General features: G+C 37.8%; 1 protein-coding gene across 1 annotated transcript in view; it reads right to left on the bottom strand.

Moving 5' to 3' along the window:
- The window catches only part of ADGRV1 (adhesion G protein-coupled receptor V1), a 508,576-nt gene that overhangs the window by 334,721 nt on the left and 146,400 nt on the right, over positions 1-27,455 (bottom strand). The window contains exons 49-59 of the mRNA XM_037032075.1: positions 26,600-26,864; positions 25,740-25,862; positions 18,781-19,003; positions 18,263-18,467; positions 13,492-13,638; positions 11,927-12,182; positions 9,899-10,101; positions 8,514-8,690; positions 7,966-8,148; positions 5,716-5,895; positions 2,355-2,519 (exon numbers count right to left, since the gene is read on the bottom strand). Coding sequence (XP_036887970.1) covers positions 2,355-2,519; positions 5,716-5,895; positions 7,966-8,148; positions 8,514-8,690; positions 9,899-10,101; positions 11,927-12,182; positions 13,492-13,638; positions 18,263-18,467; positions 18,781-19,003; positions 25,740-25,862; positions 26,600-26,864 — 2,127 coding nt within the window. The remainder of the gene's footprint in view (positions 1-2,354; positions 2,520-5,715; positions 5,896-7,965; positions 8,149-8,513; positions 8,691-9,898; positions 10,102-11,926; positions 12,183-13,491; positions 13,639-18,262; positions 18,468-18,780; positions 19,004-25,739; positions 25,863-26,599; positions 26,865-27,455) is intronic.

Here is a 27,455-nt window from a genome sequence, read left to right as displayed (position 1 = left end):
AAAAAATGGGCAGAGGACTTGAACAGACATTTCTCCAAGGAGGACATACAGAGAATCCAGAGACACATGAAAAGATGCTCGATATCACTAGCTATCAGAGAGATGCAAATTAAAACCACAATGAGATACCACTTAACACCAGTCAGATTGGCTATCATAAACAAAGAAACAAACAACAAGTGCTGGAGAGGTTGTGGGGAAAAGGGGACTCTAGTTCACTGTTGGTGGAATTGCAGACTGGGACAACCACTATGGAAAATAGTATGGAATTTTCTAAGAAAACTGAAAATGAACGTGCCTTTTGACCCAGCAATTCCACTCTTGGGAGTATATCCCAAGAACCCTGAAACACCAATCCAAAAGAACCTATGCATCCCGATGTTCATAGCAGCACAATTCACAATAGCCAAGAGTTGGAAGCAACCTAGATGCCCATCGGTAAATGACTGGATCAAAAAACTATGGTACATTTACACAATGGAATTCTATGCTGCAGAAAGGAAGAAGGAACTACTACCCTTTGCAACATCATGGATGGAACTGGAAAGCATTATGCTGAGCGAAGTAAGCCAGGCAGTGGAAGACAAATATCATATGATCTCACCGTTAACAGGAATCTAAACAAACCAAACAAGCAAGCAAAATACAACCAATGACACTCAAATATGGAACAGGCTGTCAGGGTCCAGAGAGGAGAGGGGAGAGAATCATAGGGGGAAAGGGAATGGACTCACATGAACAAGTATAAAGGACACATGGACAATAACTAAGGGTGGGGGGTGGAAAGGGGAGGGAGGTGGGGAGCATGGGGTGGGGGGCGGGCAGGGTTGGGAATATAAGACAGAAATCTGTACTTGAACAAGAATTAAATAAAAATTATATTAAAAAAAAAACCAGAAAACCTTTCCAGTCATCTGGAAAGCAGATTGAGCAATTAGAATCTGATCACTGGAAATGACTGCTCATTATTACTGAGGAGAATCTTTATAGAAATCTGAAAGTCATCTCTAAGTTTTATCACTCCAGATGAGAAGCTTTCAGATCATGGCTCAGACAGGCAACCTAGATGTTTCTTGAGTCACTATCGTTCAGAGTCTGAGAACGGACTTGGATGCAACATCTGCCTTGAGATCACTAACGCCGTTTGAGCACCAACACCTCAAGTGTGGCGGCAGAATGTCCAGTGACAAATGAACTGCCAGAGGGCTTGCTGATTAACTCCTTAATTGCCTATCAAAAACTGAGAGAATATTTGTTTCAGTGCTGTTTGGCACTGAAAGCTCTGAAAAAGGTCAATACATTCCCCCCAAAGGAGACATAACCCATGTAGTAGTGGGACTTTCTGATCTTTAAATACTTGGTTGAATTCCTCCACAAAACCACTTTGGGAGCTTCTATCCCATTATTTAACTTTTATTCCTATTTCATTTGTAAAAAATTCATCTGTTTTTATACTTTCTGTATCTACAATAGATCTACCAGAATTGATTTCAGGTGGGTTTTTACATTTATTTGCTTAGATTTGCACAAAGAACTGTCCTATAATTTTCAGTATTTTCTTCCTTTGAATGATTATTCCTTTATTTTGTCTATTTTTATTTTGTAAAGTTTTTCAAATGAATTCATCCATTCTATTTTTCTGGTTTTCAATTAATTTCCTTCTTATTTCATCTTTATAAATTTAGGAAAAATGCATGCAAACATGATTCTAAAAGCGAGGTGGAAGGCGCAGCCAGAATCCCCTTCTGGGAGGCTCTGCATGCTGTACTACAGAGCTCGGCTTTCTGTGGGGAAGAGGGAGCCACTGGGCAGGGGGTGGCATAAGATGATATAGCTCATAGAATGACAACCCTATCGGTGGCACAAGTAATGAACAGAAAAGGGGAAAGATTTGGAATAGAGTTATAAGTTAAAAGACTGCCCAGTGGAAGATTATAGGGGCCGGCATTGTCATAGACATGATAGAGAAAGAACAGGGAGAAAAGGTATTTAAAAGGGAAAACTGACCAAAACTCAGTGATCAAATATATGCAATAGTTACACAATGGGTAGAGATGGGGCTGACACCCAGATGTCTGGCTTGGTTGACTGATTTTGCCCTCAATCAGGAAGGAAAACGTTGAAAAAGAGCAGTTTTGATGGTGAGGTGGAGGCACTGTCTGAATTTGATTTCAGATATCTGGGGTTGTGTATGTGTGTGTGTGCATCTTTGTGATTTCCTGCACAGTGCAGGTAATTTCAAAGAAAGTTCAAACATAGTAAATACCATTATCAGAATTCCTAAGACTACAGAAAAGAAAATCAAGCAAAGACAAGTTAGAGAGAAACTGCAGGAGTGCTGACGCTGACTGTACCTCATCAAAATGGAGTGTCCCATTCAAAGGACTGAGGTCATCCTTAGCCGTCTCATCTACGGTCCACTGAAGTCGGACGGCCCCTTTTCCTCCTGGAGACCGCACAACTGTCAATGTCACATATGAATTAGGGTCATCAGACAAAAGGGATTCATCAACCATCACCTGAGAGAAAAAGAAATCCAATAAGGTAAGAAGAAAAGAAGAAGTAGTAGGAACAACAAACAGAATCTTATTTCTATTGACAATGATTGTAACTTTTGAATTTAGAACTCTATCTGTGTCATGCTACAATCAAGTGACAGAAAAGATATTTCACCAAGTCCCATTTCCTTTTTGTTCTAGACACAGCTACTTGGTATTTCCTAGCTACTCTGGCAAATAGGTGAAGAAAGCAACTGAATTCTGACCAAAAAATTATAAACAGAAGTAACACATGTTACTAACAGTCTGGCCATCGACTTCCCATACAACCCTCCATATGCCCTTTTTCCCCATTTGCCCGGTGACTAGAGGGGACTTCCAGGACCTAGAAGAAGACAGAGCCATGAGACGGAAAGAGTCTGGTACCCAAGACGGCTGTTGAAGACTCCAACTAGGAACACTGACGTAGGACAGTTGCATGAAAAAAATAACAAAAAGAGAAATACTTTGTTAAGGAAGTATTTGGGGGTCCTTATAATGACCGTCAGACATCCCACGTAGTACAGAGTTAAACTGCCCTCTGAATCATCTGCAGTTTGCCAAGTTCAGTCAGTCCAAATTTAAAAGAGACTTTATTATCATGAGATAAAGAGAGAAGGAATTTCAGTATGTTAATGTCCCTGTACTATTTATTTTCTACATTATATCCTTAGTAAGAGGCCTGGCTCAACTGAATCACATAGATCGACTCTATGAAGCCAAGTCCAAATAGAGCCTATAATGTCCACCTGTTATGTAAATACAGAACACAACACAACACTTTCCATTTTCAAGATAGACACTTATCTAATGCATAACTTAATCTTGTTTTGGTTCTCCAGGAGACTCTGATGCCAAGAGCAGGGATTTAGAGCAAACTATTATTGAGTTTCTATTATGTGTCAGTTCTTGCACATATAAACTTATTGAAGTTCACAGGAATCTGAGGGCCAGCTATCCACACATGTATTTGGAGAAATGGAGCCTGGACTCTAGTTGTTATGTCTGACACCACACCCAGTGTGATTCATACCACCTCTAATAGGCTGGAGACATTTGTTTCTTTCTTTAAATCAGAAAGAAAAAAAACCGGGAAGAAAATCTCCATTATAAACAACTGCACATATAAGTCCTTTTTGTTTTCATAGATAATATTTTCATTTAGGTTTCACAAGATTTCCTTGGGCCTCTGCTATTCCCAGTGCTTCACTATACTTAGCACAGTGTCCTTGTGAGCAGCTTATTAATTGTGACAGATTTATATTAATGATCTTCTCTCAGAGTTCCTCAGTGCTAAATCTAATCTGTATCCTCAAACAAGGCTAACAGAATGTTCACTGTGTGCCCAACTTTATCTTAGATACAAGTTAAAAGATAAACTCCATGTTATTTTGATCCTATGGCAGAAAGATAGGATGCCAGGAGAGAAGCCACAAAGGGCTGGTAACAAGCTAATATTTATACCAGCAACAATAAAAACAGCCATTGACACTACTGACTGTAAAGCCCGGTTACAGGCGCTTCACATACATCAATTCATTCACTCCACACAGCAAGGGTTATGAGGGCTAACACAGTAGGTGGGTGACCCAACTCTCACTGTAAGACAAACTGGAAACCTGAGGCTATTACAACAAGCTATGAGATCCCAGACCAAGACTGCAGTAAAGTTTATGCACTATAGTACTTAAAATAAATGAATAAACAAAAACTATTTATGAATAGTAACGTGATTCTAAATTTCTCCCAACAGTGAAAGACGCTTGTAAGTTGTCCAATATCTAAGTCCAAAAAGTATGACAAAGTTAAAAGCAAAACATTATTATAAGATTTTACCAATTAGAAGTTTGATTGCTAAACCCTGAACCTTTAATCTAACTTCTAGTAGAGACATTTTATAAAAATTAAATTACATATTCATATGTATTACAATACTTCTTTACATATGTGCAAAGAAAGAAAGCCTAGATAACAATGCAACCAAATATTGGTGATGTCTATCTCAGGGTAGTAAAATCATGGATACTTTTACTCTCTCCCCAGACTTCTTATGTTGTCTGGGGACATTCACAGCGACTCTCCTGTGAATCTATAGCTCCTTATGAACCCTAACTTCTACTTGTCAATCTCCCAAGGAAGAAAGTCTCACTAGGCCGCAGCAGAAGTATGATCTGTCCCTCTTACGGTTTCCATTTTCTTATGAAGTTGAAATTTCAGTGATCGAATCATTTGACAATTATTAGGGTATTGATAAATGGGATGCCCAGCACAGATAGGCGAGCAGCAGGTCTACGATTGCATCCAGGGAACAGTAATGGCAATGGGCATTAGAGCAATTTGTTATTTCTTAAAATTATCAGTGGTGACTTACTAACTACATATAAGGGAGCAGTGACATATGGAGCAAGAAAAGTTACTGTGTATCCCAAAATTATCTAAATATTTTTATGGTTATTGAATCTCAAATTTTCTTTGAAAGGTAAAGTCATAATTATGACATAATTATCATACAATTTAGAGCACTTTATTTTATTTCATATTTAAAATGTAGGGATAATTTAGCAGTAGTCACTAAACCTCACTGCACAAATGATTGGTTAAGGCTTTTTTCTCTCTCAGTGGTTGAAACAATAATAATAATTGGGCTCCCTTTTCCAGGGCTCAGAAGTAGACAACCAATGAAAAATAAGAGAGAAGAACAAGAATAAATATAGAGACACATGAGCCAGGGTGATTGTGGTGTTTTGTTCAATATGAGTCCAGAAAGAGTACCAGAAGGCAGGGTAACATTAATGTATATACCTCCGTAGCTAAATCCCCTTGGGGTATAACACCAGATCCATGACAGAATCTGACCTTGTGACCAGGATGGTGATTTGGCAGCAGGGCAAGCAAAAAATAAATGTATGGACAAAAATTTACATCTTGGTCTATTACAGCCAATAAGTAGAAATCTATTCCCCTTTAGAATTGCCTGATATAAGAGTTCTCGTAACTGTCAAACTTCACCGATTGGATGATTGGTCCCTAATTCAATAGTAAAAGCACCTTAAAGAATAGAATCACAACTGAAGGGTTATGAAGAGGTTTTTAAAAAATGAAAGACAACTTTCTACTAAAAATTACACAAAACATTAGCCTGGAGGAACCATGCCCTCCCCCAATATATTTAACTTACAGTCTTTTCTTCAAATCCAAATACTCCAAATGGAGAATCATTTTGTGGAATAACAACAGTTACCACAGTGTCATCCCCAAGTCTGCCACCTCCAGTCACCCTGATTAAGGAAATACTGAAAGTCTCCACAAGTTCAAATTCAGTGTCATCAGTAATGGTGATTTCTATCATGGCAGTAACCTACAAAGGAAAAGGGAGAGAAAGAGAAAGAAGAAGGGAGAGGTAGAGGGAGGGAGTATACAATATAATAGCAATGTTTGAACACATATAGTTTATTTTTTAGTTGAAATTTATAAACATAGTGCAAATGAAAAATGCCAGATTTTTTGCCTGTTATGCTCACAATACCATTTTAAAGTCACATATATTTATTATATTTCAAAGTCAGAAAATTATAGCCTACTATTTTCAAGATATAAAAAAGTATATATATAATAATATATATAGTGCTTTTAGATTAAAAAAAACAGTGAAGTCTTATTCTTGAACAAAAATATTTGAAATGCCATGCAGGCTCTAATAAGCATCTCGCAAACATAAACCTTAGTATACTGAGTATTAACGTTACATTCTGTAAAACGGTACCATAGAGACTACCATTGTGTTCTGCAATTAGAATAAACCCCTTCGGTTCCAAATATTGTCCTTATAATGTAGAGAAAAAAGGAAGGAAACCCAAATAAGTTATTATTAAATGTTTGTGACCAGGACTTAACTCATCTAGGTCTATTTAAAAGTTTTGAGAACTTACAAAAAAGTAAAACTTAGTCCAGCTGGTGATTTCACTATTGGCAATAATAAATATCCCAGCTGTATCTACATAATTAAATATTTTTGTGTCCCAAAGGGAAATTTCAGTACTTTGACACAGACATTTACTAGAAAATGAAGTTATCTACTTAAATCTACCTAAAACCTTTAACTTAATAACAGGTAAAAGTAAGAAATCTGAATGTCCCACTTGGAGAGGCAGAAATCTGAACTAAATTAAATGCTAAACTGAAAGCTAATTAAAATATCTGTACCTCAAATCTGTACTTTTCTATGTGATGTTAAATTTAATAATAACGATTATCTTAAGAATGCTGCTAAGTGAAGAAACTTTGACCTAATGCACAGAATAAAGTGCTAATAATACACCTAAAGTTGGAAGTCTTCTTCAATGAGAAATCAACTTGTTTCTGCTTTTAAATAAAAAGTGCATTTTTCCTACTTTCAGTAAAAAATGTTTTAATTTCTAAATGTGTTAAAAACTCATGATTTCCAATATTAACACCATAGGCCTTTATGTGCACGAACATCTAGATCTGTACACTTGGTTTTTATCTGCATTTACTGCCCACCCGTGGACAACTGCCAAGTTGTTGCGCACTGTGCTCACCTGGCCAGGCAGACTCGGACTTTGTTTAGACAGATACTGCTCTTTGAAGTTAGTTTTTCACATGCTTTTTCTACTTATCAATTTAAAAAGTTATGAGACCTTATTCTTCCATATTACCAAATGCCGTGTTTCCAAAGCTTATAATGCTTGTGAAATATTTTGTAGTTGCTAAGATTAGTTGCCATAAATCTAGAATATTGTCTTTCAATTTTTTCTAGCTTTAAATATTTTGTTCCTTTTCTGTCATTTTAGTCTTTTTTAGTTAAAAAAAGTTTGGGATGTTAACTAATAAATGTGCACACTTTTAGTGCAAGCCCTAAACAGACATCTGTATTTACAAGCATTAAGAAATAAAGGAACCTGCTATTCATAGGAATAGTTTAGTTCATCAGGCAGTTTTTAATATGTTCTTAGACACCTCTAAGCCAATTATTATCTTCTTCTTTAACTTCTATTTAAAATAGGACTTCCAGCCAAGATGGAGGCATAGGTAGATACACTTTGCTTCCTCGCACAACCAAAAGAAGAACAACAACAAATTTAAAAACAAAAAACAACCAGAACTGCCAGAAAATCAGACTGTATGGAAGTGCAACAACCAAGGAGTTAAAAAAGAAACATTCATCCAGACTGGTAGGAGGGGAAAAAATAGAATCAGGTGAAGGTCAGAGAAGGGTGAGATTCTTGACTTTTTATTTCTCTTCCTATGTCTATTAATTAATTATACATTAACAATATTTCTGTTTGGCTTAACAGAAATTTAGAGTATAATTCATTTAGCAATTACTATTGCACAGTCATTTAGCGAATGCCTATAAAATGTTTGAAATAAATCAAAAACCAGGCTAATATATCCATAACTAGCATACTTGTCTATCTGCAAATTCAAGAATCCCATGAGATGGCTTGAAGTCTTCCGGGCCAGCACTATCCAGTGTTGCTTTCCAATAAACATTGACTGTGCCAAAGCTTCCAGCCAGCCGGACTACTGGAATTCGAAGAATGTTCAAGGGTGGAGGCACCTCATAGGCAGTAACAACTCCAACAGCATCCTTTAAGTGAGAATAAAAGTTTAAATGAAAGACAAAAGAAATTCTTATAAGTCATCACTTTCTAAATTCATTATTTGTACTTGTGGTTCCTAAACTTCACCCTTCAAAGTAGAAATCTACAGTTGGATGTAAGTATGCATAATAGGTCTTCAGAACTCTTATATTTAAATGTAGTATGAATGAATTTACTTAATCCTTTCTCCTATCTCAAAGAGAACTAAGAATTAGCTTGTAAGACAAATTTTAAGGCATATTTATAAATATCTTCAAGCAAAGCCACTTGTTTTGGAGAATATATATGATGCTGGCCAAATCAGCAGGTGCAACCTTCTGTATTACTATAAACATGTGAAAGTTCATCTCACTCTGGTAACATGAAACTTAAAAATTCCTCTTGGATCATCATTTTCTTCTATCATTATCTCAACAATTTCCATCCCAGGCCTCCAAACACGGGGCTGGCCTGCAGAGAAGTCAGAGTTCACCAGGTACACCTCAGTGATGTTGACAATGAATCCTTCCTCCAATTCAGGAACATCATCCTAGAGGTGGGCAGGGGGGTGGGGGAAGAGAAATGGCGCTTTATTCTTTTTAAGTAAATTTTATGTGCTTTGGATAGTTGACATTTTTCAGTATGGAACAGATGAGTCTCCACAGGTACGGGAAGCTCTACCATACATGCAAAAAAATTTCTCTTTGTATTTTAATACACTCCTAATGACAACATCAGGATCTTAGGGAATATTCAAGCTTTTCAGTAATGTTTTAACAGAAGCATCATGCTAATATTAGAAAGTAAAATATTTCTTAGAATTCTATCCTGCAGTTTTGACCATACAGTATTGAATATGTTTTACATATACGATACCCACCCCTGAAATTTAGGACAAACGGCTCTACACTTAAGATGTAAATGCTACATCTTAAAAGTGAGAGGCCTAGAGTTGTAAATCTCAACATAATCCTACATTTCAATTGAGTTTTTGAAGATTATTTCCTTATTTTTGAATAAGGTAATAAAAATTTCAAGAAATATAAAGAATACACAGTGAGAAGGAGAGGGAACTTTTGCTCTGTGCCATCCTCCTATCTTTCCTACGTCTTCTCCAGAAGCCACCACCATCCAACACCATTGGTACCATTGTTAGTAACACTGACAGTATTATACACAACGTTTATTTAATAAGTCATGGTACAGTTAAACTTACACATAGTACTATAACATATAAGCACAATATTTAATTATGTACTATTCTTTTTAAAAAATATTTTATTTATTTATTTTTAGAGAGAGGGGACAGGAAGGAGAAAGAGTGGGACAGAAACATCAATGTGTGGTTGCCTCTCATGCGTTCCCTACTGGGGACCTGGCCTGCAACCCAGGCACGTGCCCTGACTGGGAATCGAACCTCGATCCTTTGCTTCACAGGTCCACGCTCAATCCACTGAGCTATACCAGCCAGGGCTAATTATGTAATATTCTTAATAACACTATTAACTACTTTCCATTTTTCAGGATCATTAAGAGACAGAGAGAGTGCCACAACCAGATCTAAACCATCTGAAGACTAATCTTGATCCAAGCGATTACATCATTAAATTAAAATATTGCCCTATCAAACCATCAATAAAATAACCAGATTGATTTGCACATTTTAGGATTTCATTTATAAAATAAAACATTTAACCAACCCACAAAATATTTGATCGAATCAGGCATAGAATCATATTTATTGTAGCCTAGACTCACCGGCAAAATGGCAACTTTGACATAAGTTTTTTTAATGTTTTCTTTCATTATTATTATTGTTTCTTGTAGCACATAATCTTCATTCTCAGTAGCCTGTTTACTGATGGGCAGTAAGAAGTTGGGTTTAGCGCTCAAGTGAATGGCAATGTCTCCACGTAGTCCTTTATTTCGAACAATTTGTAACTGAAGAATGGAGATGTTCTCTGTGGGACAGAGATGCGTCAGGTAAATAAAGTTTTCCATCTACTGTCAATGCTATCCCAAGCACTTAGGGTAGAGTGTTTTGCACTATCCCTTTTACACAGTTAAGGAATGAGAGGTGAAACAAAGACGATGTTTATTCCCAAGGAGTATTTTGTGCTTTGCTTACCCTTGTCCCCAAAGTGCTGAGAATGAACATACACTGCTAATACTATAACCCAGTTCTAAACCCTCACTTCTGGCTTTCTTACTTACTCTGCTATATTGCCTATGTCATGCACTCCAATGGGAACTGCTGATAATCTTAGGAGAGTGTACACATGCAGGTTGAGCAGAGGTTCTAATTACAAATGCTAAGAAGATTCTTCAAAAATGAAAAACTAGACACCAAAGTCATCACTTAATAACTAATCACTAGAACAATTTTGTTTTTATAGTGAGATGCCTATTACAAGGGTCACCGTACTCCATAGCACCTATTTTTATCTCATTTCTTGATTTAAAAAATTTAATTTGCCATATAAAAGGAGAAAAAGCGCTCGTCAATCTTCCTTACTGGCCTGTGAGTTTCTAATAACCAAATACTGTCTTTGTTTCCAGAATGAACAGCACAATTTCTGGTACTTACTAGCTGCCTCAAAATTATCTGTTAAATAAATAAATGAACAGATCAGTTCATTTTAATTCTATTGCTTCTATTCCTATATGTACAGAAATAAAAAAGGCCCAAGTGCATAATTGTATGACATTCTTTCCATCCACTATTTAAGTGAAAGGTCTTTAAAAATTGTCCATACTCCTGTCAGAAAATTTTAAAAACTTTACACAGCATATTCTAAATTCATACATATTATATACGGAGGTGGGCAAAGATAGGTTTAACAGGTGTGAGTCCACAAAACAGAGTTTATTCTTATGCTATTTATTATTTATTAATTATTGTATTATACATTTCCATACAAACAACTGTCGACATACTTTTGACAACCTCTGTGTGTGTGTATATACAAATATATATATACTTTAAAAATATTTATTTATTTCTAGAGAAAAGGGAAGAAAGGAGAAAGAGAGGAAGAGAAACATCGATGCATGAGAGACACATCAATCAGTTGCCTCTCACGTGCTGGCAACTGGGGACCTGGCCTGCAACCTGGTCATGTGCCCTGACTGGGAATCAAACTGGCATCCTTTCGGTTTGCAGGTGGTGCTCAACCCACTGAGCCACACCAACCAGGGCATATATACTTTTAATTAAGTAAGTCAAACAACCTTTATCCACAAAAGTACATTTTTATACGGATATGAATAGTTATTTAGACAAAAATTTCAGCACTAAGCTCAAATGAAATAGGGACTGGTCACTTTATTTCAGAGAAAATATTATTTTCATTACTACTTCAGGTTACAGTAACACTGTAACACTGTAACACTGAGTACCATATGCATTTCTCTGTGTTGCTCCTTATTTCCTATAACTATCAAAAATCTATAGAGAGGAAATCTGAGTGAGGAAGCAGGACAGACAAATGAAGGATGGAAAAGAGAAAAAAAATAAAAACCAATCCACTTTACTGAAACTATTTACTAAATATAAATATTTCTACAATGATAGAAATGTCTCAAAAAAGGAAAAGTATTTCCCATATCATTATTACTGAATGTTTACATAACCACAAAGTTCAATAAATATAAACAAAAAGTAAAAAGGATTATAAGCTGCCAAACTAAAAAATATCACATAAAAAGAGACATGTACATTTCTAGTAAATATCTGAGTTTAATTACCCAATAAAACTGACTAGCAAAACATTTCACAAGACTTACCTTTAGGCTCTGCTACTCTCACAAAGAGAGACTCAGCCTGCCAGCCCACCACGCCGTGGGGCGAGTCACTGGGCAGAGTGGTTATCACAGACTTCTTTCTTGTCTGATCCACAGTAGCCCCTTTGGATGGGTCCGAGACCCTGTCCGTGCTAACGTGGATGAGTGTAATGATCGCAGTCTCGGATAACTCGGGTACCTCATCAGCAAGAACAGTCAGAGTGATTGTAGACAGTGCCTGGCCTTCGGAAAAGGAAATCTAAAAGTTTTAAAAGAAAAGATTTTACTTATTTTTTCATTGTCACTGTGTGGTAAGAATTTCAGAAGTTTAGATTTATTTCCTATTAGCCACAACTTAAATAACAGAGATATTTAAGTAACATCTAGAAATCAAATATCTTTCACATTAAAAGTGGAAGAGTGTTAGGAGAAAAAGTAGACCGTGACCAAAATTTAAGCTAATAAAACATGAAACCAAATTGCCACATCCTGAAGCCTACATTCTATTAAAATATAGAGTACACAGTCTTCCCCTGGGAATCTATGTCCTATATATCATATATAAATACTGCAAACATTAAAAGGTGGCATATAGTTTAAATAATTTTCTCTACAAGATTTTGCCAAAATTGGTACCTCCCTTGGGTAAACTTTGATTAGATGTAGTATTTAACAATGATTCAAGCAAAATAGAGGTAGAGAACAAAGAACAGGCAGAGATATAAATCAGAATCTCTCTCTCTTGTTAAAATTTTTATTATGTTTTTCCATTACCACTTGGTCCCCTTATGCTGCCCACAGCAACCACTACACTGTTGTCCCTGCCCACAAGTCCTTCTTCCTTTTTGCTCAATCCCTCCATCCACTAACCTCTCCCCACTGTCATCCTGCTCTCTGTCTATCAGTCTGTCTCTATTTTACTTGTTAGTTCAGTTCAGAGCATCTTTCTCCCCCTTTCATGTCTCTACTGCCTGGAGGGTCAAACCCGAATTTGCTAAATGGCATCAAGTTCTTTCCGATTGGGCTTCCTTCTGCTTCTTGAATGTCATTTACCATTCTTCCCCACCTCATGCCTTATTCTCCAACAATATGGCTACAAACTGCAGTTATTCAAACTAGCATGACAGGCCTATTTTGCTGACACTCATCTCTCCTGGAAACTCAATCTACATCACTCAACATCTCCACATCTCTGGTCTGCTGTTTTAGACACTAGGCTATTTTACAAAACTTGTTCACTCTTCACTGCTTCCATTTTGAAACCCCATTTCCATCCCCAGTTTGTTGGTTTTATCTTTCTGACAATGTAATGCATACACAATTTGGCCAACAGATGTATTGAACCTCAAAAGAAATGACTTTTTTATTGATGATTTTTGCATTATATAAAAAGAACAATAATCACAACAATAAAACTAACTTTAAATTGTATCCCTCTCTATGGTGATTACAATCCAGTATGGACACGGTCAAATAAACACTTCATCCTTAAAGCAGGATTCGGTGCCAGGCATCAATAATAACTATCATTTAAAAGTGACTATTCTATAATTTTATAAATTACGCACCACTCCTGAGGTAGGAAATATATCGCTAATACTTCCGTCAGCTTCCCATGCTACGGTTACACGACCATAAGTTCCTTTTAAGCGTTCGACATTCAAAGTTACTAAGCTATCTTGCTCCATTTCTTCCACTTGCTTATATAGTGAATTCTGAAAAATTATAGGAAGTCACAAAGGTCATTCGAAATGATTAATGTACGCTTTTATTTCATCCTACAATACATTTGCAAACTTCACAGTATGAAGCAACATAATGCATTAAATGAAAAACAATAAATAAAAAATATAATATAGGATAACTGTGATTTTATTAAAAACATGCATGTTCGAAAAAGTAAAAGACTAAGTTAAATAAATAAAAATATTAGTTTTTTAGGGTTATGTTTATTTTTGTGTTCCTGTTTCTATATTTTTTGAACTTTCTTCAATGAACATATATTTTTTTATACTCAGACACAATCCACTCCACTTTTTTGAAATGTTACACATGGCACATTTGTAGAATGGAAAGGACACTAGAGTCAGGAGGAGAAGGAAGTCTTTTTCTTTGTAACCTCTGGTAATCCCTCTAGGTCTTTGTTTTCTATTTATAAAATAAGTGTTTAATCAACATGATCTCCAAGGTCCCATCCAAATGAATGATGCATGGGAATCAGGCTCTTTCTGATCATTCACAAGTGTTTCTTATCCTTAAACTTACACTCTCTGAAATGTTCCCACAGGCTGTCCTGTTCCCATTGGTGTTTCATCCAGCTCCCGGTCTTTGTGACCATTGTTCCTCCCAGAAGCACCCTTTTCCCTCCTGTCTGAATGCCTTCCTCTCTTCTCGTCTCACTTCTAGCTCTCTCCTTTGTTCCAAACTGAGTTATACCTCTGTGGACCTATAATATTCCTATAAAGTAAGGATGACACCTGCCACCTCTCTTGCCAGCCATTTAATGAACTTTTTCCTCAAAATTAACATCCCAAAGAATCCCCTCTTTAAAATATTCATGATTTCTCTACATGTGATAAAGCAAAAACAAGGAGTATATCAAGATTTTAAAAAAATCTTTCCAGTAAGATTTGTCTTGCCTTTTTACTGTGGCAATCTGAAAAGAGATGCCCCCATTAATTTCTTTAAGTTTCTATTTAGAATGTGAATTTGAATAGATGCCCGATCTTATAGCTATATTTTACACAGCATTTTAACACAATGTTGCAGATGTTACATAGTAATAAAATCTTGCTCAAGGCAATCAAACCCTCTCGCAGAAAATGCCTTGATTTTAAATATGCATATAATTAGTTCACAAAAGACAATGCCTTTTTAAAAAGAAGCTCTGTCTGGCTCCATGCCCTCTATTAACAAGGCTAGTAAAATGAAGACTTAATACAACCTGAAAATATTCAAGAAACTCTCATTATCTACTACATCTCATCTTAGACTGAGATTGTCCAAAAAAAGATCTGTATTGAGGAATTCCACCGAACAGGCTGAAGAAACCCAGGACACTAACTATTGATAGAATTAAACCACTTTGCATTGAGGTCTCTAGAACAGTTCTGGAACAAGCTTCAGGGAGAGAAATCTATCATGCTAAAATAGGCAAGAAACAACGCTCCATCTGCAGCAAGGCTTCAAGGTGAGAATGGGCCTGGGCAGCAGAGAATGATGTTCTTGCCCCAGGAGCCCCAGCTCTGCCCTGTGGGCTTGCAGGAGATCCTGCGAGGGCATGGGGGTGTTCCTCGCCCCCTGGCATAACAACAGGTTCATACTAAGAACCCACTGTGTGCCAGGCACTTTCCTGGTCAGTGCTAAACCTGTGAACAAAGTAGTATTCCAGATCTCATACTCTTCCGTCCTAGTATAAAGACACTGACAATACACAAAGGAGTCTGTTATAAGTGTCATAAAGAAGAATAAGGCAAAATAAAAAGGTATAGAGGAGTTGAAATTTCCAATCAAAGAAGGCCTTCCTGGTGACATTTTAGTGGAGACCTGAATAAAGTAAGGAAATGAGTCATGTACAAAGGTCATCTTTTGTTTTTCCGAGCCCCAACTTGGCCTTGGCCCCTATAGCTCGTATCTTAGAGCTATCCTAACACAGTAACCACAGGCCACATGTGACTAGTCTGTATGTGTAAAATGCACACTGAATTTGAAGATTAAGTATGAAAAAGAATGTAAAATATTTCATCAGTAATTTTCTATTGATTACATGTTGAAATGATATTTCACATATACTGGGTTAAATAAAACACATTAAAACTCACTTCATCTGTTTCCTTTTCCTTTTTAAGTGACTAATAGAAAACTTAAAACTATGTATCTGGCTCATATTATATTTCTGTAATATAATATATGAGCTGACATGCATTGAGTTCAGTGATGGGCCAGGCAGGGTAACCGGGTGACCCTACAACCCTTGTAAGCAGGTGGCTCAGGGCATCAGTATGCCAAAAACTCCTCCTCGTACCCCTGAAACCCGCTCCTCCTACAGTGGTCTATATCTTGGCAAAAGGCAAATTCCTGCTTCCTGTATCTCTAGCAATTGTTGCTGGATTACTTCAATAGTCTCCTAGCTGGTCTATTTCTGTCCTTGCCCACTTTTAACCTAGTTTCAATTATTTGGCAAGAGTGTCCTTTCAAAAGGTCAGATCATGTTGCTCTTCTACTCTGACCCTCCAAAAGCTCTCCATATCCCTCAAAATCTCCTCATTCCCCTCAGAGGCCAAGTTCATTGTGACACAAAGGGGCTTGTGCTGAAGAGAAAACATAGCAGGCCTTACGGCTCTCTGTCAAGAGGCCTGCTTACAAGATTGGCCCTTGGCTGGAGTCTGCACTTAAGTTTCAGGATGGTTGCCACCATTTCCAGAACTGATATCAAGTTCCCTTTGCCCAAACTGAATATACAACATGATTTATGCTGGACCCCTGTTTTCTTTCTGGAGTCCAAATTTTGCTATGTGCCAGGTAGAGGGGTCTACATGATCAGTCCTCAATCCACTACTGAGCCTTCCTCATTGGCGACACTTCTCACAGGTTGTCACAACTTAACTCGATGCCGGGGTGTGTTCTGTGCGACTCCACTGGGGAGGAACTCTAAGAAGTAGGCACCTAGTTTCCTCCAGACTTCATCCCATAAGGCTCTTCCCAGAGCTGATTTTGTTTTGTGGCCTTTCAGTGTCATAAATCAGTCATGAAAATAATGACATGCTGAGTCCTGAGTCCTCCTTGCAAGTCCTTGAACCTATGGGTACTGGTGGGGATCCCTGACACAGGGCCCTTGCCATGCACCTGGTGGGCCTCGCCTGCTCTAGCAGAGTTCAGATAGGCAAGGACTCCTTCCAGGGCTGATCAGCTGGCTGATGGGTTCTCCCTGCCTCGATCGCCCTTCCCCCAGAAATGTGTGTGACTCACTTACTCATCTCCTCCAGGCCTTTGTCCTCAAGCCACTTCCTCAGAGCAGCCATCCCTGACGTCCCATTTTCTCTTTGCCCCACACACCACCTCCACCCCCTCCCTCACGCTCTCCATCTGCCTTCCCTGCCTGATGGTTCTCGATGACACTTGTTACCATCAGACAGAGTTACAGATGTTTCTTATGTCTTTGCTTATTGTCTTTCTCCCCTGACCCCTGTCTCTACAATTTAAGGACCATGAGGATAGAGATTTCTATTTTTTCATTTTCTGACATACCTCTAGCATCTGAAATAGTATTTGATACATAGTTGTTTGTTAAGTATCTGCTGAATGAATGAATGAAAGAGTGAATGAATGAATTACCAAATGAGCTAATGAAGGAATGTGCTTATTATCCAGGTCTGGTGAATGACACATAAGAGTTTCTAAAGGCTTTTGAGAAACTTTTTCTTTACGCTGATAGCCACATAGAGAATCTCACTCTCCCTAGCTGGACCTGAACAAGAAAGCAGTCACCCTAACAATAATAACAGCTTTCACACAACCAAACAAAAGATCGTCTTTGTGTTAGCAAAGTGGAGATATAAAAAAAAACCTGAGCCGTGGTGACAAAGTATTCAATCAGTCTTGAAGCCGACCTGCTCTGTGGACATACTCTTGCTGTCTGAGCCAGTATGAGTTAGGTTTTCCTAACTCAGCAGAATATTTCAGAGAAAGACACAAGACAGCTGCATCTATAACTCTACCTAAGAAATCAGGATGTAACTTGCAAACAGGACTGAATTATACAATATGACTGAGTGTCCTTTTACTATTTGGTAAAGGAATATGAAGCCTGGGCATAGAAGTTGACCTGGACAGTTTGCATAATTATCTGTCCTCAGGAGAAAGTATCTCTGTGTGAAATCAATCAATCTGTCTCTCTCACCCATCACCCCACCACAGAAATAACAAAGGCTTAATAAGACAGTAAATATTTGCAGATAATGTGCATGACCAGACACAGTGTTTAGAATTTGCTTCATCATTATCCTCTGAAAACAGAGTTAACAGTAAATTCAAACTCCTGGGCCAAGGCCAACTGGCAACATTTCAAATTCAACCTTATAAAATAGAATCAATATGAATAAATAAAGTTTAGGATCAGCTGACTGCAGTGGTCCAGTGGGTAAGACTGTAAATTGCAAGGCATCGAGAGAATTCAGCTTAGAATGCACAGTAGGGGGTGAAGCAGGGAAAGGGAAGGGAGGCTTAAGATACACAAAGCGTGACTCATTGATTACTGATAATATTACTGTTTTATTTATATATAAATGCAGTGAACAAACGCATGCTCACTTCCAAGTGTGGGATCTTTGGTATCATTACCTGAGCAAATCCAATAACTCCATAGGCATCATCATTAGACAGGATAGTTATTTTCACATAACTATTACCACCAATCTCTGCTCCTCCTTTGGGATTTTTAAGCTGAACTCTGAAGGATTCTTCCTCCTCTGGAACCATATCATCAAGAATATTTACTGTGATTACAGCTTCTCTGTCACCAGGTTTAAATATCAGTTCACCTGAACTGGCATAAAAAGAATATATCAAGTAAGTCAACTACAAAAAACTAAAGACATATACATAGTTCATTACTCATAAAACTATTATAGCATTGATTGACATTTAAACTTTGGAAAAATCCCATCATAAATAAAATTTTAATCTGAAGTATTCATATAATCATCTTGGTAGAATAAACATTAGAAATGAGTAACAACGAAAATTTCTAGTTTAAAAATAGCTCTTATATACATTTTTCAATCATTAAAAAATAGTTAGAATTTATGTGCTCTATAAAATTATGGTAAGTATAAGGACAGCATAAATGTTGAACCTACCTAGGAATAAAGTCAGACTGGCTCGAGACGTAGGCCAGCTCATATATGTGTGAATGGGGGGCTCCCACTAGGGCAATTAAATTCTTGCTTGAATTAAGGGACTTTACTGTAACAGAAGCTGCATCACGAGCAGAAGGTGCTTCCAGAATAAAAGAGAACTGATTCAGCTCTGAATTCCAGCAGTAAAGAGCAGACACAGCTTGGCCAATAAGAAGTATGTGGACTGCAGGAAGGAAGGAAAAGGCAGCTAGGGTGAAATATAACTTGTCACCTCATATGCTCCCTACACTGGTACCACAGCACAATCTCTCCAACTCTCAAACTTGCATTCTGATTTCTGAAGTAATACATGATTCAACTTATAGAACAACTGAATGCAAATATGATTTTTAAATGCTGTGGAATGATCAAGCCAGCCTCACAATGTACCCATAATCCACCTAAAGAAGTGATCCTTGGATGGTAAAAGCCAAGTGGGTTTTGGACTCATTTGTATGCACCTCAATATTTGTTTATTGAATAGCATGCTAGGATATTTTTGAAAGTAAAAACGACCCATAATCCCACCACTAAATGTTTCATTTTTGCATTTTTCTTCCAGTCGCTATCTATATGAATTCATAACTTGCATAGTAATAACAGTCTAAATATAAAAATTCTTAATTAAAATGCTTTATTAGGCAGTATATTTACAGTATACTGCATATAGTATACTATATACAATGTATAGTTATATATGTAGATACATAGCATTCAAATTTATCATTTTAATGCATAATCTATAGGGTTAACTTTAATATATATATAACATTGTTTTCTATACAGTTTTTCACAACTAACCCTTATTTTAATTACTTTCACTTGATAAATTCTTTTTTTAGTTTTTTATTATTTATTTTTATGTTTTATATTTAGAGAGAGGGGAAGGGAAAGAGAAAGAGAGGGAGAGAAACATCGATGTGAGAAACATCAATTGGTTGCCTCTCATGCGCACCATAACTGGAGACCAAACCCACATCCCAGGCATGTGCCATGTCAGGGAATCGAATCAGCAACCTTTCCCTTTGCAGGACGACACCCAGCCAACTGAGACAGACTGCTCAGGGCTTCATCTGATAAATTCTTAAAGACAGTTAATGAAGCTGATCATATAACTCATGATCTTAGAATACCTTATGCCACTGCTTTTTGAAATGGTATTAGGAAACCAGACTCTTCCTAATTCAAAGCAACGGCACACATCTGTATTTACGGAAGTTAGCAGGAGAGGGGTACCACACTGAATGCAATACTAAAAAATCTTCAGACTTAAAACTAGGAAAAGTGAGAAGACACAGAGAAACCAACATCAATTCCAACGCCTGCTGAAACACACTAGAACATAAAGATATCCAATACGACTGATTATTAAAACAGCACATAGAACCAGAAACCATGAGCCTCCTCCAAAATTTTGTCCTGTAGGATAAAATAAAGAGTCCCATATTCTTACTCTTTAATATCAAGAACTACTGATTATACTGATTATATTTATTTATGGGAATTAAATTAACTACTATTGAAATTTAGTACATGTTACATAAAAGGTAGAGACAATGTGGTTACTAATAAACTTGTATTTTCAACATAATCACATATTTTTCATAAAGCTTTGTAAAACTGGAGACATTCAGCAAAGAGCAAACTCCTCAAATGGGTCTCATCACCTCTCAAGTTTAACAGATTTATAGTCTCAAGCAAAACCACAATCTAAAGTTTCCGAACATCACTGTTTAGGAATCTTAACCCCTGGAGATAAGCTCTACTCACTTCCTCACAACCTGATCCGTACGACAAGGCAGCAAGCAGGTAATGGACATTCAGAGGGGGAAGTCGGGGGGGTTAAACCTCACATACCTACGCGGAGAGTATTTTCTCAGAAAATAGGCATTTGTACTACTTAAGGTCATAAAACTGGGCCAGGAAATGTATGAGGGGGAAGAACACATCTATATTTGAAGAGTATTTTTTAATGTTTTTCCTCAATTACAGTTTACTCTGTAGTGGCTTCAGTTGTACAGCATAGTGGTTAGTCAAGCATGTACTTCATAGTTCCCCCCGATGTGTCCAGTACCCACCTGGCACCACGCATAGTTATTGCAGTATTATTAACTATATTCCCTGTGTTGTACTTTATACCCCGTGACTGTTCCGTAACTACAGATGTGTACTTCTTAATCCCTTCACCACTTTTCACCCAGTCATCCAATTCCCTTCCCCACTGGCAAACACCAGTACACTACGAATTGATTTGGGAACAGTTCTTTAACTAGGACTGATTATAGAATTCTCTTCCACTTAGCAAAACTATTAAAAAAATGTTTCAGTCTCTCAAATGAAAGCAAATGGATGAGTTTACTTAAGCAGTGAGTGTAAACAAAAAGAAGTTCCAGAACTAAGTACGAGGGGCAAGCATTGCTAACACTCAGAGATCTGGGAGCATAAGGAGAAGCCAGTAAGACATGGAGCAGCTAGGGAGGGATTCATGAGAAGCTGTATCCTCAGGAAAGAGCTAAGTTCCAGAGCAAAGAGATGAGAACCTTCTGAGAAAAGTTTGAATACGGTGTATCTGTTCCACGGGACATCGTGGAAGGATATGGGCAGCTGGGGCAGTGAGAGCTGAGCATCTGGACTGGGAATTGGGGCTCATATGGTCTAGAGCATGAGTAGACCACACGGGAACCAGAATCTCATCCCAGGGGGCCTGTGCTTCTTATGGTGACTGAACAGGGATGAAGGCAGTAATGAGCTGATGCAAATGATTCTCAAAGGTAGTATTTTTGATGAGGCTGATAGTATTGGGGGACTGGGGAGGAGGGGTAAGTGTCGTTCCGGCAGCCCACAGAGCTTTGAGGACTACATGATATGATAAAGGACTAGATCAGGACCTGGGGCATAATGTTCAGTGAATGTTAGCTATAGATTTCCAAATTTCCCACAACTTTCATTCATCTATTCTCCTTCATCTGCCCTTTAAAAAGCAGAATTCACAAAAATAAATAAGTAAAAAGTGGAATTCAGCAAGGCTTGGTTCAAGAACGCCTCTTCTTATAGTAAATAGTCTCTTTCTAAACAATTCCATCTCTGACCGGAGAACTTCCACTGCATATCTGCAGTCTAGGACTTTCTTCTAAGCTCTGACCAGTAACACTTATTCAATGTCTGCACATGAATGACTCAACGTCATCTCAACTTATTCCCACCAAACTCTGCTCCAAAGGCTTGCCCTTCCTCCCAGTGACCATGGTTGTGGAACTGCCGTGTGTGTGGAATTTAGGCTCATCCTCTCCATCACACGCCTCCACATCAACTCCTGTGGGGTTTGAATCCACTTCTGTACTTCTCTGGTTTTCTACCTGCATCACCTACCACTTTCCAAACTCCAACATCCAGTATCTTTAGTTTGAAATGTACCATGACCATCCAGCCTGTCTTCAAGATCTCTCTTACCGGCTTTTCTCCCCGTGACAGTCAAAGTCCTCTTTTTAACACACACACACACACAGAGTCTCTGTTTTATCTCTCACCTGCCCCTCTTCTTCTCTGTCTCCTCATCACCCTCTCATAAAAGACACACCAATACTTTTAGGATAAAGATAATAATCCTTTAAGTCCTTCTCTGGCCTATCTGATTACATTTTCAGTTACACCTTGTACCATGCTGCACTCACTGCCACATTGACCTCTCCCTGGTCCTTTAAAAAATATTAATTGATTTGAGAGAGAGAGAGAAGCATGGATTTGTTGTTCCACTTACTTATGCATTCACTGGTTGCTTCTTGTATGTGCCCTGACCAAGCATTGAACCCACAACCTTCGTGTATCAGGATAATTCTCTAACCACCTGAGCTACCCAGCCAGGGCTCCCTGGCCCTTTAAAAGTTCATACTCACCGCTATCATCTGACCACAATGCACATGCTGTCCCCTTAACTAGGGCCTGCCCCATGCTCAACTTGGCCTCATTAACACATTAACAGTAAAAGTTTCTTAAGAAAGGACATTTTCTGGGCACCTGCAGCCCAGGACAAGCCCTCTCCACTCTGGGTCATGGCTGTACTTTATTCTTTCATGGTAGTCATCTGTTTGTAGCTAGGAACACACTTCTGTGATTTTACATAATATGTCTTCCCTATAACATGTTAAACTTCTTCAAGGCTGAGATGATGTCTGACTTTGCTAACCTGTGTTTCCTCAGGGTCTAGCACTGTGCTTGACACATAATTGGCACTAAAAAATATCTATTAAATCACACAGGAGGGAAGAGAGAAGGGGAGGTTTGTTTATAAGACCTTGTAGCCCTTGTCATATTCATTCTTCTTGTCCCTTGTAAAGAATTCAGTTGCCAACCAATAACCTCTGTCCAGTCATGGCTCCGGTCTAATGCTTTTAATAAAATATTTGATTCACTCAAAATATGAAAACCCTTGAATATTATTTAACACATACTTTCAGCTTTCCAGGGATCTATAATAAGCCATTCTAAATAATTACCTATAATCTTTTCCTACATCTACAACCTCAAGTCACAGAAACAAAGGAAATAAAGAGACCTCACAATGTGTCACTTAACAAGCCTCTGGCAGATTTTTTCACAAATTCTTTTACAAAACGTCTCTATTCTATTTTTAAAAAGTCTTTAAAGAGAATTCTATAACTTCAATTAACAGCCCATTCAGGCAGCACTCCTCAGCCTTCAAAAACACTCATTAGGCAGCTATTTTGAATTACAAGTGACTCAAGAAGATGAAGTTAGTCCACTTGAAAACTTGAAGCAAAAATGACAAAAGTAAAAAATTAAAGGACAAGTAGACAAAACTGTACAAATACATAATGAAAGGCACATCATTTATTATGTGAATCAGTTGCTGAGTGAATGATGAGTATGTTACTCCAGTCGTTTATCGCAGCATATCGTCACAGAGCTAAGAAGGCCCGTCAGAAGCTGACAGTGTGAAGAGAAGTTATTTAAGGAGAGGACGAGCAGAACAGAGATGGACACTGGACTCTGACAGCAGCGCAGACCTGGTGCAGAGGCCAGGCCACAAAGTAACAGTCCAGATGGGCAGTAGCCAGGGTCCAGGAGAACCTGGGGACACAGAGCTGAGGATGGAGGAGTGGGACACAGGAAAACAAAGTAAAATGAGATAAACAATCTACAAAAAAGTATCAAGGACTAAAACGGATCAAATATATGGTGACAGAAAGAGACTTTACTTTGGGTGGTGAGTACATGATACAATATACAGATGAAGGATTACAGAATTGCAAGCTTCAAACCTACATAATTTAATTATACACCATCACCTGGATAAATTTAATTCAAAAATTGACAGGTAAATAACCTCTGATTCCTGGTCAACAGTTGCTGTGACTGCAGGTAACCTAAAGGCTACAGTGCCTGATAGAGAAACAACAGTCAGGCATCCAAAAGAAAAACTGTGAGAATAAACTCCTGAGTTTGTGCTAAATCTTCTATTCTTTTCAATATTGTTTCCTCTGTAGATTTGAACTTTTTGTGAGTTCTACTACCCCATGCATGAATGTCCCCAAAACCTAAACCTGTAATTGAGCCCCTTCTGATTTCAGTTCCATATCCCTGACCACCCACAAAGGCTCCTCCATCAACTCTGGCCTGGGCAGTTACAAACTACTGCAGCCAGCCTATTCTATGTGCCCACGGTAGGTGGAGCTGTGAAACGTACTTTTGATTATCACTTGTCTTTCAAATGCCTGCAAGGATTTCTCTACTTCTATCATCATCAGAATGTTGTCCAGGACCTTTAAGAGTCCTTGAGACCCTGAAAGAGGGCCATGAGGTCAAAACTATTTTCATAATACTACTAAGATTTCTGTTGGTTTGTTACCAGCCCACCCAGGCATAGCTCATGCTCCCCTCTGAGACCCCTTAATCCCTCCAGTTCTACCACTCACACAGCAAATGAGATTGCGACTCCACCTTAAATTACTATCGTAATGTATTTCTTGCTTCTCCAACCAAACTTGAAACCTATGAAGGTGAGACATGCTTCATAACTTTAAACAAGACTTACATGTAATTTCTAATTAATACATATGTCCTGTTCAATTGAACACAAAATTTCTGTATCTCAATTTAAAAGTGGGACTCTGACTCATGCACACTTGCCTGCTGAGCCACTCAGGTTTGGCTTCCAAGTTCCTCTGGGTACCTTGATAAGAGACTCTGACTCACTGGGTGTGCCCCCTCCCGTGGCCACCTGCCGTGGGAGGCAGCCCCACAAGTTCGCCACGCAAATGCCCTTGGCCTCTTCGCCTGATTGTCACTGTCCTACCCACGTGGCTCCTTACCAGCCCTGGAATAGTCCTATAACCTCCAACAGCATTCATCCCTTGGGTTTTCACAAACAGACTCTGTTTCAGAACGTATTTCTGACAGGCAGATTATATAGTACAGATATCAAAGAAAAGAGCTGAGACTGCAGAGAAAAGTTGGGAGAGTGGATGAGGACGGCAAAGTTCTCACAACCACTTTCTGACTTTTTAAAAAAAATTCTTCCATGTGCATACTTGCTATCCCCTTATAAATACTTTCCTAGTTAAATTTTATATAAAATGTCAATCTTCATTTTTCTCTAGACAAAAGTAATGTATTACATTGCCTTCTTCTTCACTAATATTCCTCCCCATATCTTAGTCATTCTAATTCTTTCCAAGCATAGTCCCCATTTTAAGAATATCATTTGAAAATGACTAAATATCATTCAGTCATTTGGAAATCCTACGATTTCTGGGAATATCATTGTCAAGATCTTGATTTTACATCCTTATTAAAATGCCCGGTGTCTGGCAAGGTGACACTACCTCTAATTCAGTGAGATTAAAATCATTCTAGCTTTCCACAATGCCCTCAGGATTAGTCAGCAGATGAAAAGCCCTTACCTATTCCCGAGGCTGGTGTGAAGGAGTGAATCCTATTAACAGCAGCAAAATTCAGAGACTGAAAATATCTAAAAGAAAACTGTCCTGGCTCCCAGACGAAAATATCAATTGAATTCTGACCTCCTACAATAATGGGGAAAAAAGTAAAAATGAAGGCAAAAGTTACAGAAAAAAAAGACAACTACATAATAAAACTATAATCAAAACACTAAATTTAATTGAGAAAAACAATTAATAGGACATTCCTCATAATTCATTTAGTTTAACAGAAATACAACTTAGTAGAAAACACTTCAAGGCTTTGTACAATTACTATATAAAGTATATACATATTTTGCCACTAATCATGATCTGATATCAAAAAAAAAGAAGAGCAACAAATGCTTTATTTTTCAGGAATGTTGGAATTTTACTTATGAATGTTCCACTAAACAAAAGAAAGCATATTAATATTCAATGAATATTTTAAAAGTCTACCAAAAGCTGTTAAGCACTTATTACTATTATAACTTACCCAGGGCACCTCCAGTACAATCCAATAAAAAGTTACCTATTTATGCTTTGGTGCAAGATCTTCACAGAATTCTTCAGAGATCTGCCCATGTTCCCCACCCATCCCCAGTTTTATTTTACTATCTTAAAGCAGTGGTTCAGAACACTTCAAGATTATGGATGTAACACTTCATTTTTTTTTTTGCAAAATCTATGTGTAGCTGACAGCCAATATCTACCCATCAAGAAACGTTCTATTAATTAGCTAGAAAATTATTATAAGAGCATTTTCCTATGAGCATACTATATGAATCCTAAATAATTTTGATAGTAACTATGTATGCATTGTAAACAATAAATCTGCTTACCTAGAGACACAGTTTTGGCAAAAAGTAAGTAAATATCATCTCCTGAAATCAAGGCCTCAACTTGTGTGGTTCCACTGATCGGTACTTCTTGAAAGTTCATAAACGTGTTGCCGGACCATCTGAGTAAAAGGGAATTGAGCCCAGCATGAGCTTGAGAAATGGCTAAGAACACGGAGCCTCCTCTGGTGAACAAGGACATGCTCAGCACGCCTCGGACAGGGAGTGTCTGATGGACCACGAAGCTGCCGCCGTCCCATCTGAAGACCTACAGGAGATGTTCAAATACAAAATCCTTCATGACTAGGCATTGAGCATTTGTGAGAATTTAACCAATATCATGTGTTTATTCTCCTCAACCCTTTAATTTAGTTGGGAGGATACTTCATAAATGAAAAGATAGCAAAATAAGCTCTCCCCCTTTTTATCTGTGTGCGAGTAAGTGAGAAACAGAGAGAGAGAGAGAGAGCACATACACGTAGAACGCATTTTCAAGCAAAGTTATTTGAAAATAAATGAGTTTCAGGTAAACATTTGGGCAGTGGTCAGTGATAGCAAGAGAAGGGAAAGCCAAAAATAGGAGAGAATTAATTTAAATATGAATAACTGAGAACTGGATAAAAACTTTCCGATGATGTAGTCTCAGTCATTACCTTCTGCTCAAGCAATAGAATATAAAGAGAAACACCTAAAATTTTTAGTCCTAAAGGTGGCAATGAATTCAATGTTTCAGGGTGAGTGTTCCTATATTTAAAATTAAAAGAAAATCCCAAATCTATCTGGTTTTTATACAATGTGGTCAATTTCAGAAAGAATTTCATTTATTTGTTCAAAATTGGGAACCTTATATGAGCCAGGC

The sequence above is a fragment of the Sturnira hondurensis genome, unplaced genomic scaffold, assembly GCF_014824575.4.
Source record: "Sturnira hondurensis isolate 20B ecotype Veracruz unplaced genomic scaffold, ASM1482457v3 Scaffold0021354, whole genome shotgun sequence".
NCBI lineage: Eukaryota > Metazoa > Chordata > Mammalia > Chiroptera > Phyllostomidae > Sturnira > Sturnira hondurensis.
The sequence above is the reverse complement of the archived record's forward strand: the minus strand, read 5'-3'. Positions and strand labels throughout refer to the sequence as shown.